Here is a 10,932-nt window from a genome sequence, read left to right on the forward strand (position 1 = left end):
GGATTGTGTGTATTAGGAACTTCCATCCTGAAAGCCACTAAGATGATAAGACCTTTAGTTCTAGAGATTTTCTTTCTGCCATCCATTCCGCAAAAAATAATCATCAGCTGGAATTTAACAAGGAACCTGAAAGTCTTCCACTTTTAAGAGGCTCTGAATTAACAAGAAAAGCAGAAAATAATTTTCAATGAGATACTGTCAGCTTACTGCATCAGGAGTTTATCTCTTATTCTGACTTTTTTACTTTATTCAATGGAGAAGCTGAGTTGGTAATCTGTTGGGAGACTCCAGTTTCTAACAATCCATATTCACTCCCCATGTACTAACACAGGCCCATTGAATAAGAAGACACAAAACTAACCCTAAGAAAAGGGAGCACCATCTAATGCTGATACCTGTGGACTGATGGAATAGTGTAGTGATTGGAAAGTAGTTCTAGCTAAGTGGAATTGCACATAGGCAATTTGATGCACTTGGAAAATTGCTTTATTTCTTCTTTTTCTGTTTACTCTGATGTGGGAATTTCCCATATCTACAGCTGTAAACTTGTCATTAGCTGGTTTACACTGTTACATTTTCATTGTGTGTTGAAACACTTTTGATATGCACTTGTGTGGCTTCCTTTTCATTGTATATCGAAGCAAGTTGACTTGTTGAATTTATCTGGTCCCCAAATAACCTTAATTCTACACTTCCTTTTTATCAAACCACTTTATCAACTAATAAAAGAACCCAAGTCAGTGATATCAAATGAAATATTTAGTAACTGTTGCTTTTTTTCTCTGTCTTTGCTTGTATAAAGTTATTGTCTGGGTTATAATATTTTTCAAGTGTTTCTACAGTTTTTCTAACACAATTTCTGCTGGACAGTGACTCCAACCTGCCAAACAAATTTTGTCAATGTTCTAACTTAGCTATTTATGCCACAATTACTATATCAATTTCTTCAACAAATAAAAATAATCCAGCAGATGGATATGAAGATAACACTCAGATTTTTTTATTCTCTCAGGTATTTTTGACATGGGAAAATCCAAGGCTGATTTGCCATAAAATTGTTAATTTAAAGTTAGTAAACCTAGTATCAGATTAAAAATGTGACACAAGATATCTCGCTGAAAAAATATAATTTTTATGGTTCATGTACATTTAAACATTTTTGAAGGTGAAACTTTGCACCAGCAGACATTATATCAGATCATTTCACCTTCTAAAGCCAGTGTTAACCAAGATAAAGTATAAACAAAGATAGACCAAGACAAAGATAGACAAAGCACAAGTATAGCTTTAGCTAACATGGAGGAAATGTTACTACATGGGTGTTTCTGATTTACTTGGTAAGCCCAGTGCATCACAGATCCAAGATGAATTAATGAAAAACCATACCCATGGTAAAGACAAGAGAGATTTATACTTTTACAAGTGTTGTAGGTCAAGGTCAAATTTAGAAGAAAGCTTAGGGTTTATTTGTGACCTGCACTATGCAACAATATCAAACAAGCTGCTCCTTGCTAGAAATTTGTCATATATTCCACTGTAAATAACATAAGGAAAAAAACATGTCCCATTTTAAAGTGAACAATTTATATTTTCTCCTTACTTTGCCCCTATAAGCAGAAGAACTGTTTAAGGGACACTAGGAAAATTAAAATAATTCTGAATTTTCTGTTTTAAGTTGTTTAGTGTTTCTCTAGAAATATTCTCTGAATTGTGAAATGAAAATTTCTTACTACATTATTGTGTCACCTGGAAGAACAAGTAGGTCATGCCTTCACAATGCAAACAAATTTTCTTGAGAGTCCTTCTCTAGAATTTGCTCCAGAGCAACTCTAAGTAAAAGCAAATAACAGCTACTTTATTGAAAATTAAAAATATCTCTCCTGATGTAATAACATCAACCCACTGAAAACTTGGTGTGAGCAAAATAGTAATCAAAATACCATTGTCACGCACATAATATGATTCATTATTTTATTCATTATTCCTATAGCAATTTTTACCATTCATTTACAATACATTTTACAAGGCCATTTTGTGAGGAATTCCTGGGAGGAAATTGACTTTATTTAACCTGGAAGAGATTTAGTCAAAAAGCACTGCTGTTCCTTACTATGGATGTATCTGTATAAACAAACTGCTATTTCTTAGTCTGTCATAATTGCCTTCTCTTTATATGCCCTTGGTTGAAACAACCTCTGTCAGCAGACACAGAGTTTCTGCACATTGCCAGTGTAACTTTCACCAATTGCTGTTTTCATTTCATTTCAAAATATGATGCGATGAAAATAAAATCTATAGTAGCCATAATAGTAGCTCTCAACTCAGAGTTATATAATAAATACAGACCAAGGAGTCCTTGTGTAGATGAGTTGCTTGTAGTGGGGTGTTTATTATTTTAGGAATGCTTTCTCCCCACTGCTATTATGATGTGTTGGTACGACTTGCTATGCAGCATATTCTAGCATCTACTAATTGTTGTTTACTACTAGGGTTAAGAGTCACTATAATCTACCTACTGGGCATTTTCTTTTCTGTTTTGTGATGTCCAAGGATTTTTGAAAAGCACCAACACATTCTTACCCATTCATTATCAATACTGAAATCTTAAGGTTAGACTTGGAGAAGCCAGGGAATATTTTGGCTTAGTTTTACTACATCTGCCCTTAAAGGGATTGCTAATTTTCTGTTGTTGTCATTTTGAATTCCAGACATTACTGTCATTAGACCTGATGATTATATGTAAGCTTCTACAAAAACTATCAAGATTCCTGGTTTAATAATTAAAATGGCTCACTGATTGATATTCATGTGTCAATCAATTTCATCTAAGTATGGGCTACCAGAAGTGTTAACTTTGTCTTACTGCTCAGTTCCAACTGCAAAGGTCACTTCTGTCAGAAGTGATGCTCTGTTCATGGCAGAAATCTAAGCCATGAAAAAAAACAGAATACAAAAATAAAATTACTTTTCATCTACATCAGCTGCAGTTTCATCCTGCAGCCCCAGGCACCCTGGTGCTGGCATGAGGGTTGGAAGGAGGAAGCAGAGCTGGCAACAGGGACTAGGGGACCAGTGGGACCTCCCTTCTCCATGGCAACCCACATTTAGCTCAGTATAATCTCAACTGCAGTCTCAGTGTTTCCACTGCATTTTAAAAATGCATTTACTGTCCCCTTTGTCTTGGTAAAATACACATTTAACCTATTTATTTCTATTGACATATCTGTTTAATAGTTCATTGTTTCCTATTATACTGGTGCTTGGAAATACTCCCCAACTGGATAAACTTACAGCAATGTAAAACACTATGCTACTATATTATATACATATTATATAACAATTATATATTATATATAATAATATAAAATTATTACTATATTGTTATGATAAAATGTATGTTACTATAATATTAATAACCTCTGGTTATTAAGTTATTTCCCAATGTTTTAATTATTGCCACTCTTCCAAAACCAAGGGCAACAAATTGATTGCTCTTAAAATGGGTTTAATTACTGTACTTTAGTATGTGGGTTATCTTTATAAGCAAATAAACCCCTCTACAAGTCACCAGCAATGTGGACAAAATAATGTATCGTTCACTCTACACTTTTCTCTCATAAAATTGCTTCTTTCCTTGCTGCTCTGAAATCCTTGCCTACATACTTACTGTTCTAAAAGTTTCCTTCCCTGATTTTGTGGTTATTTGAGAGCTTAACTTCAAGGGGTGGGGTGGGTTGTTACTGTTGTGGTACAGAAGCATGAAAACCAGATATTTTTAAAGGTTAAGACTTGATGGCAGATCCAAAGAATGCTGTTCCAAACAAAGTCCAACCTTCCAAAGGCCAGTTGTATATCCCCTACTTCACTGCAGTTGAGCAGGAGCTCTGAAACACGGATTTAGTTAAACCAGCTGTGGTTTCCTTGAGCAGTCTGACTTTGCTCCTCATGGGCCAATAGGCTGAATCAAATATATTACTTTAAAACTACATATATGTGAAAACTGAAAAGCAAAAGTCTTTATTCTTCGGAAAAAATTAGCTGCTTTGAAAATGTTCACTGGGATAGTGTCACATGGGATGGGAGTTTCCTACCCTCATATATGTTCCTGTCTTCATGTGTTATATCTTTGCTCTCTTCTATTTTTCACTTGTTTTACCCCTTTTAACTCAGTGGGACACTCACTGCCTTTCTCTTTATTTTGTAAATTATTTCGTTGCAAGTCTGAATCATCTTAGTATTTCTCCTGCTGTCCTGGGTTTAAATTTCTTGGAGCAGACACTCCCCCTGGTGCTCTATTTTGGGGTGTGCAACACAGTATAGTCAAGGTGGGAAAGTTTCCCATTATCTAACAAAAAAAAAAAAAAAAAAATTTACAGGAATACAGGAAATTATTATTGAAAATAATTTTAAAAATTTGAAATTTAATCTACTCCTCATTTCAACAGCAGCTGTGAGTAATTTCTCCATAATAAAATTGAATAAATTTTCAAGAAACCTTTCTTAAAAGTCTAGTCTATTAATAGTGGCAAACTCTGAGGAAAAGGGGGGGAATTTGAAAGTTTTCAGTCAGCAAAACCTGAAGTCGGTTCTTCCCCATGTGCTTCTTCTCCAAAACTCCCATGCACCACGTCATTCCTACAAGGCCACATGACTGTCTGTGAACTTGTGCTGCAGACTGACTTAACCAGCTTGAGTTTTTTACAGGGACCTTCTATCCAATTCGGACTTATAGCTGCTTTGGGATTCTTACAGCCCAGTGTTATACCTGCATATATGCATATGCACAGCTGTGACTGTAAATTAGCCTTGTGATTTCAGCGAAATAAAGTCTGCCTACAGGTGCAACAGTCTCTGTGCAGTTTTGTGACATGCAAGGGCTTGCATTCTTATGGGTTTTGTCATTAAAGTGATCAGGGCAATTTTGCTTCTTTGCATTCGCATTAAATCAATTCAACGCATGGAAAGGTCACTGCTAATGTAAAAACCTGTTCCACAAACCTCCTCCACTGTCTGGCTAGGATTGAACTCACACTCTGATAAAGCATTGGGAAAATGAGCTCTTCACGGTATACACTGTACAAGCAGCACACGCTTCTGCAGTCAGTGTTTCTCCTAACTTCCTCAATTTAATATTACAGAATAACACAGAAGATGTGGTGCCCATTTTAAGTCCGGAGCTTCCTCCCTTGCCACCAAGTGGAAATTTAACCCATTAATGGTCAAAAACCAAAGCTGCAAGACAGGCAGAATGCAAAAACAGCTTAAGTGTTATTGCACATAAAAGCCTGTAGAACTGGGGGGTCGCACAGAACACACCCTGGTCTCCGAGCGCACCGGGTGATTGCGACGCCGGGGCCGGGACTCGAACCCGCGGACTCGGGCAGAGGAGGGCGGGTGCTCGCAGGTGCGCATGCGCAGCGCCGGCGGGCCGGTCACGTGGCGGGCCGGTCACGTGGCGGGCCGGGCCCGGAGATGGCGCGGCTGCTGGAGAAGCTGCCGGCGGGACGGGCGCTCGAGGTGGGCTCTGCGCAGCCCGGCGGGGCGGCCGGGCCGGGTTCGCCACGGGGAGCTGCCCTCCGGCACTGTGGGGGAGGCAGGGCCCGCCGGCAGGCCGCAGTGCCGGAGGACAGTGCTTTGGGAGAGTGGAGAGGCCCGCGGGCTGGAGATGCGCAGTTGGGGTTTGCTGCGCAGCCTGAGGCGCCCTTGCACTCGGCATCTCAGCACGACTGTAGGTGTGCGCACAGTTCTTCAGTCCGAATATAAATCCAGCGCGAGTCTGAATCACGTTGTGATTTGTGTGGCCGCACCTCGAGAACTGCCTTTAAAGGGAGAAGGGAGGACAGTTCATATTCAGGGAGTACCTTTTCGGGGCTTTTTTATTTATTTATTTTTTTTTTTCAGTCTGGAAGCATTGAGGCAGTTGTGGAGGGAGGGCTGACAACTGAATTGTTTGATCAGTCTCATATCAGGTTAATGAGATTAACCGTGAGAGAATTATAAATTATGTATCACATCCTTTCAGTTCCTTCATAAGGTAGTTGATGGCATCTGTGGCCGTGCATATCCTCGATACCAGGATTATAGCAACGTTTGGAGCTTGTCAGAGTGGATGGAGGTTTTAGAAGAAACTATGGGGTATTTCAAAACTGCAGTTGGCAAAAATATGTCTGATGAAGAGGTAAGGGCTCATCACTGATTAGCCTTGACTTGGAGAGATCATAACTGGGGTGATTAGTTTTGTAGTTGGTTTAATCCTAAAATATTTTTATAATATAAGATTTGAATGGTAGTGGATTCAGCCTAAATAGGTAGAAGGTAAGCAGCATTTAGTGATACACTGAGATAGACTTCTACAACAAGAAATTAAATAGATGCTGATTTTTGAATATTTTTCTAATATCACTTGGATACTTGTTATATACCAGAATATTTTGAGTACCAGATTAAATCTGTTTATGTAATACTGCTCATTAGCAATAAAACCAATTCACTTTCTTGTCTGGTTTTCTTTGTTCATTACTACTGCATTGAAGTGGTGTAAAATATTGACTGTATGTAAGTAAATTTTGTAAAAATATAACTGAATGGAGGACCATGTGGTAAAGGGACTGTAATTCAGGACATTTCTGTAGGTATGAACTTTGTAAAATCTTGTTCTATTATTAGAAATGTTAATTCTCATCTCTTGCATATTGCTTGTATTTTGACCACTTGCTAGCAGCTGGGTCAAAGAAAGATACCTGTGTGGCCTTGGGGTCCTCTGTAGATCAGTATTTCTGTTTCAGCTGAGCTGATGTCTTTAGCCTCTGCCCTGATGCTGAGAGACTTTCAGACCTAAACCTGCATTGTTTGGGGGTGTGGTGTTCTTTAGATTTTAGGGTGGCATGTAAGAAGTCTGCTAAAGCCTCTGTTCTTTGGTGTCTTTTAATTTAAATTATTATCTTGTTCTCTGTATGTTGCTGTAGTAAACAAGGAATCTTAACTATGAAAGAGAGAGAGCAGCCACAAAGGGCAGCTATCAACTTAGATACTTCAGTTATTGCAGGTGGTGCATGTTCCTGCTGGTGGTTCATAGTGCAAGTAATCATGGGTTTTGTTTTTATTTTTGTAGGCTGCTCAGCAGATAATTGAATTAAATTCAGACTGTCAAGAAGCAATTACAAAATGTCTGAAAGGTAGAAAGGAAGAAATCAGGAATGCCCTAGTGGAAAATGTACATGCAATCTCTTCTGCCCAGCTGCAGGATTTTGACTGGCAGTTGAAGGTGAGAGTGTTGCCTTAATGTTGTTTAAAAGAAATGTTCTATAGCAGAGAAGGAAGTTGATACAGTCCCATTAGGCCTGATCCCTCTGCAGAATGGTTCAGTTTTTATAGGTATAGCAAAAGCACATTAATGGCTGATGCACAAACACATCAAAGACTTGCCAGAAGTTTGTATAAACTGAAAATGTAAATTTAAAAAATTTGTTTTATTTTGTTTTTCCCCATCTTCTTTTAAAGCTGCTCAGGGAGACTTGGTGCTGTTCAGGAACACCTCAAAGTTTTGTATGCTGTTATGATTTTGAGGCCTGAATAAACAGTATTTTTTCTCAAAGGAAAAAGACGTTTTTAAGATAAATTTTCTTGACTTTCTTGAAATGTTTATATTTTTGCAATTTGCAGTTTGAAATAATTTATCATTAAACTTCCTGTTTTGGTAATAAACCAGTGATGATGGTGTTGCCTAAATGAGGATGGTGGTTTGAGGTTGTGAAGACGTTTTGTTTAAATTAAGCTTCATCAAAGCTAAAAACACTACTGTTTATATTTTTGGTTAGACTGTGAGAGCTGTTAAACAGATGTATATAGCTGTTAAGTAGTTCTCCATGTTTACAAGAGTGCCCAATAATTTTGGCAGCAAACAGCTTTGGAAATAAAAGAGCAATGCCCAAAATGGGCAAGTTTTTGCAAGAGCAGATACAGCATCATAATGTGCTTTAGATGAACTGTTATTTGGCTTGATCTCTTGCTAATTGCATTTACTGCTGACAGAAATATGGACTTATGTGAACTCTTGTTTTTTTGCTTGTGACTTCTTTTAAATTTTTCTTCTAGAGAAGTTTTGGACTTTCTATTTGGTGATACGAATTTCTGGTACATGTCCGAACTATTATTTTCCTTAAAGCCACTTTTTTCCCCCTTAAGCTCGTTATTATTTTTTTTACTTGCCATGATTGAACCCTTCACCTTACACTTTATTGTTGTTGTGTCAATCTACATAGCTTGCTCTGTCCAGTGATAAGATCTCCATGCTGCAAATGCCACTCCTCAATCTTGACTTGGATGTGAGAGAAAATGGTGAAATTAAGCCAGTTTCTATAGAGATGAATAAGGAAGAGTTGCAGAACCTAATAAATGCACTGGAAGCTGCTAATAAGGTAACTGTTAATGATTTAATCTTTTGTTCCTGACTTGTTATGTACTGATTTATTTTAAGAAGAATTCGTAGAATTATAGAATAGTTTGGGTTGAAAAGGATCTTGTAAAGGCTGTTGTAAAGGCTGTCTAGTCTAAGCTCCCTGCAATGAGCAGGGACATTGTTGACTAGATCAGAGTGCTCAGAGCCCTGTCCACCCTGGCCTTGAATGTTTGCAGGGGTGGTGCATCTGTGTTTCATCACACTCATTGTAAAAAATTCCTTCCTAAAATCTAGTCTAAATCTACTTCCTTTAATTTAATATGATTGCCCTTATCCTATGCTGAAAGAGAGCTCCCATGTTTTCCTCAGCTTCACAAAATGTCAGTGTCTGGGACAGTTGTTTCATATTAAGTCATTTAATGTCCATGGCATAGTAAGTCAGGAAGAAAGTTACAAAGATTACAGTATAGTAACCCAAGAAGAGAATTTCAAGTGAAACTGTATGGCTTCTGAGACACTGAAGGATCTCAGATTTCTTAATAGAAAAGGCTAAGGAAAATCAGGATTTTAAGAAAATGATGTCTGCAATTATAGTCCTTAAGAGCTTTCACAGCTTGCTTCTGTATGGATTTTCTTTCCTGCAAAACTAAACAAAAATAGTATGTGAGCAAGGACAGACTTCAGTGTTCACGTGCCCTTTGTTCTGCTTGAGGGTTTGTATGGAAGCTGTATGGGATGTGCTCATCTCCATACTTAGTTCTGTAGGCACATGAGGAGGAATTCACTTCAGAATTGGTCCCCTGGCTCTGCTTTGTGCAGAAGGAATCTCACTGGACCTGGACTTGCTATTCTGCTTTTTGATTACAGGCAGCTGAAGAATGGTTTGAATGCAATAAAGGATAAAGAAAGTTATTTTAAGTGATGGTTGTGGCAGCTTGTATGAGATTTGAGAGAGATATTTCTTTCCAGAGAAAATTGCTTATTCAGTTGCATATTATACTGAAACAGAAAGGAAAAGATTTCTATTCATAGGCTGCTTAAGTTTTGATCTTAACCAACTTTAATCTCATTCTTTTTCTCTTTGAAGGTTGTCTTACAACTGAAATGATGGAATTCAGATCAACAGTATCTGCTGGTGATGGCTCCCCAAATGATTTGGGGAAAAAATATATTTACTGGAAAGTGAAGAGTTTTTGGTGCTGTAAAATACTGAAGTCAGAAGGCTGTTATGACTTGTGACCAAACGCACTACTAATCCTTCAATAAAAATAATAAATTATTGTATCTATTTGACCAAAAATATGAAAATCTAATGTACAGTTGCTTTTAGTACTAAAGATTTATAGATGCTTGAAAGAGAATCACTTGAAACATGTGCCATATTTGTTTTGGTAAAACTTTGGCAGTGACTACACAGGTGCCTTGTAAAACTAAGGAATCTGACTTGGCATTGTGTGTTATCTAAAGTGCTATGCTAATAAAGAGCATGAGAGAGTATTTGTAGCATTAATGTATTTATACTTGTAAATATGGTAAATAAACACCTGAGTTTGTATGTGAATAATTGTAGTAGGCTGTTTTTTGATATATGAATCTCTAAACTCAATCTTTTTAGATGTTGGGGAAAATCACTTTTACAAAAAAAACCAGTGTAGAATGACAGAATAGTTGAGGTTTGATGTGAGGTCTGGAAGTTTTCTTGTCCAGCTTCATTGTTCAAACAGGGTAATCTAGAGCAGGCTGCTTAGGGCTGTCCCCAAATATCTCCAGTATTTCCCTGTGACTGAGGCACCACAATCTCTCTAGGCACCCTGTTCAGAAGTTGTAGAAAAAGCAATGAAGCTTTATTCAGAGTAAAGTTGGGAGTTTTTAGCTTGGTTTTTATATCTTAGTTGAAAGCTTTTCAGTTAAAAATATTAATGTTTTCAGAAGGGGGTGCAGTGCTGGGGAGGAGCTGGCCTATGTAGACTACGAGAAAGATATTCCTAGCTCACTTACTACAGGAGATAATTGGTAAATTCTACTCCAAACTTTCCTGAATCCATATGTTTTGATTGTGTGTAATAAAAGTAAAAAGCCCTAACACTAGGGAAGGATACACCAGAAATCTTACAGTTTCTACTCTTTATTAGACCATTTATCCATACAAAAAGAATAAATTAACTGTAATGCTTACATAAATGCTAATTTATGATTCTCATTGTGCATGTGTGTGTCTGAGGTAAGTTTTGTATAAATAATGCAAATTATTGATGACTTAGCTTTCTTCATAGTTTCAAAATCAGGGTCTTGAGTTTATTCCACAGTATTTTGTTGTGCCATAGGTTCTCATATATGCAAAGTTTAATACAAAATTATGGACTTCAGAGTACTGGTCACAGAAGAGAAGGACAAGAAGCTTTTGTAGAAAGGCTTCTATAAAAAGGGCTTAATGGGTGTAATGGATAGGAAACCTAAATATATAGTTTATTTTTTATTTGGTACCAATACATTTAAATAGATACACATGTTCATATCAGCAACGGAAGAATGAA

General features: G+C 37.4%; 1 protein-coding gene across 2 annotated transcripts; it reads left to right on the forward strand.

Moving 5' to 3' along the window:
- The first annotated feature begins 5,426 nt into the window (after positions 1 to 5,426).
- On the forward strand, positions 5,427 to 9,962 carry COMMD8 (COMM domain containing 8). 2 transcript variants are annotated; one of them, XM_056490465.1, is made up of 5 exons: positions 5,427 to 5,517; positions 6,023 to 6,178; positions 7,112 to 7,264; positions 8,262 to 8,417; positions 9,486 to 9,962. In XM_056490465.1, exons 1-5 carry the CDS (start codon positions 5,473 to 5,475, stop codon positions 9,504 to 9,506), a joined length of 531 nt encoding a protein of 176 aa, XP_056346440.1. In that variant the 5' UTR covers positions 5,427 to 5,472; the 3' UTR covers positions 9,507 to 9,962. The 2 variants fall into 2 exon arrangements, with proteins under 2 accessions (XP_056346440.1, XP_056346438.1); XM_056490463.1 differs by lacking the exon at positions 9,486 to 9,962 and having other exon boundaries at positions 5,438 to 5,517; positions 8,262 to 8,465.
- Positions 9,963 to 10,932: the final 970 nt, after the last annotated feature.

Source organism: Oenanthe melanoleuca, chromosome 4 (assembly GCF_029582105.1).
Source record: "Oenanthe melanoleuca isolate GR-GAL-2019-014 chromosome 4, OMel1.0, whole genome shotgun sequence".
NCBI classification, from domain to species: Eukaryota; Metazoa; Chordata; class Aves; order Passeriformes; family Muscicapidae; genus Oenanthe; species Oenanthe melanoleuca.

Bases quoted from the DNA above. Each gene is read 5' to 3' on its own strand.
- COMMD8 (XM_056490463.1), top strand. From the start codon at position 5,473: ATGGCGCGGCTGCTGGAGAAGCTGCCGGCGGGACGGGCGCTCGAG. The intron at 6,179-7,111 runs GTAAGGGCTCAT...TTATTTTTGTAG, and splicing joins AAAATATGTCTGATGAAGAG to GCTGCTCAGCAGATAATTGA. The intron at 7,265-8,261 runs GTGAGAGTGTTG...CAATCTACATAG, and splicing joins ATTTTGACTGGCAGTTGAAG to CTTGCTCTGTCCAGTGATAA.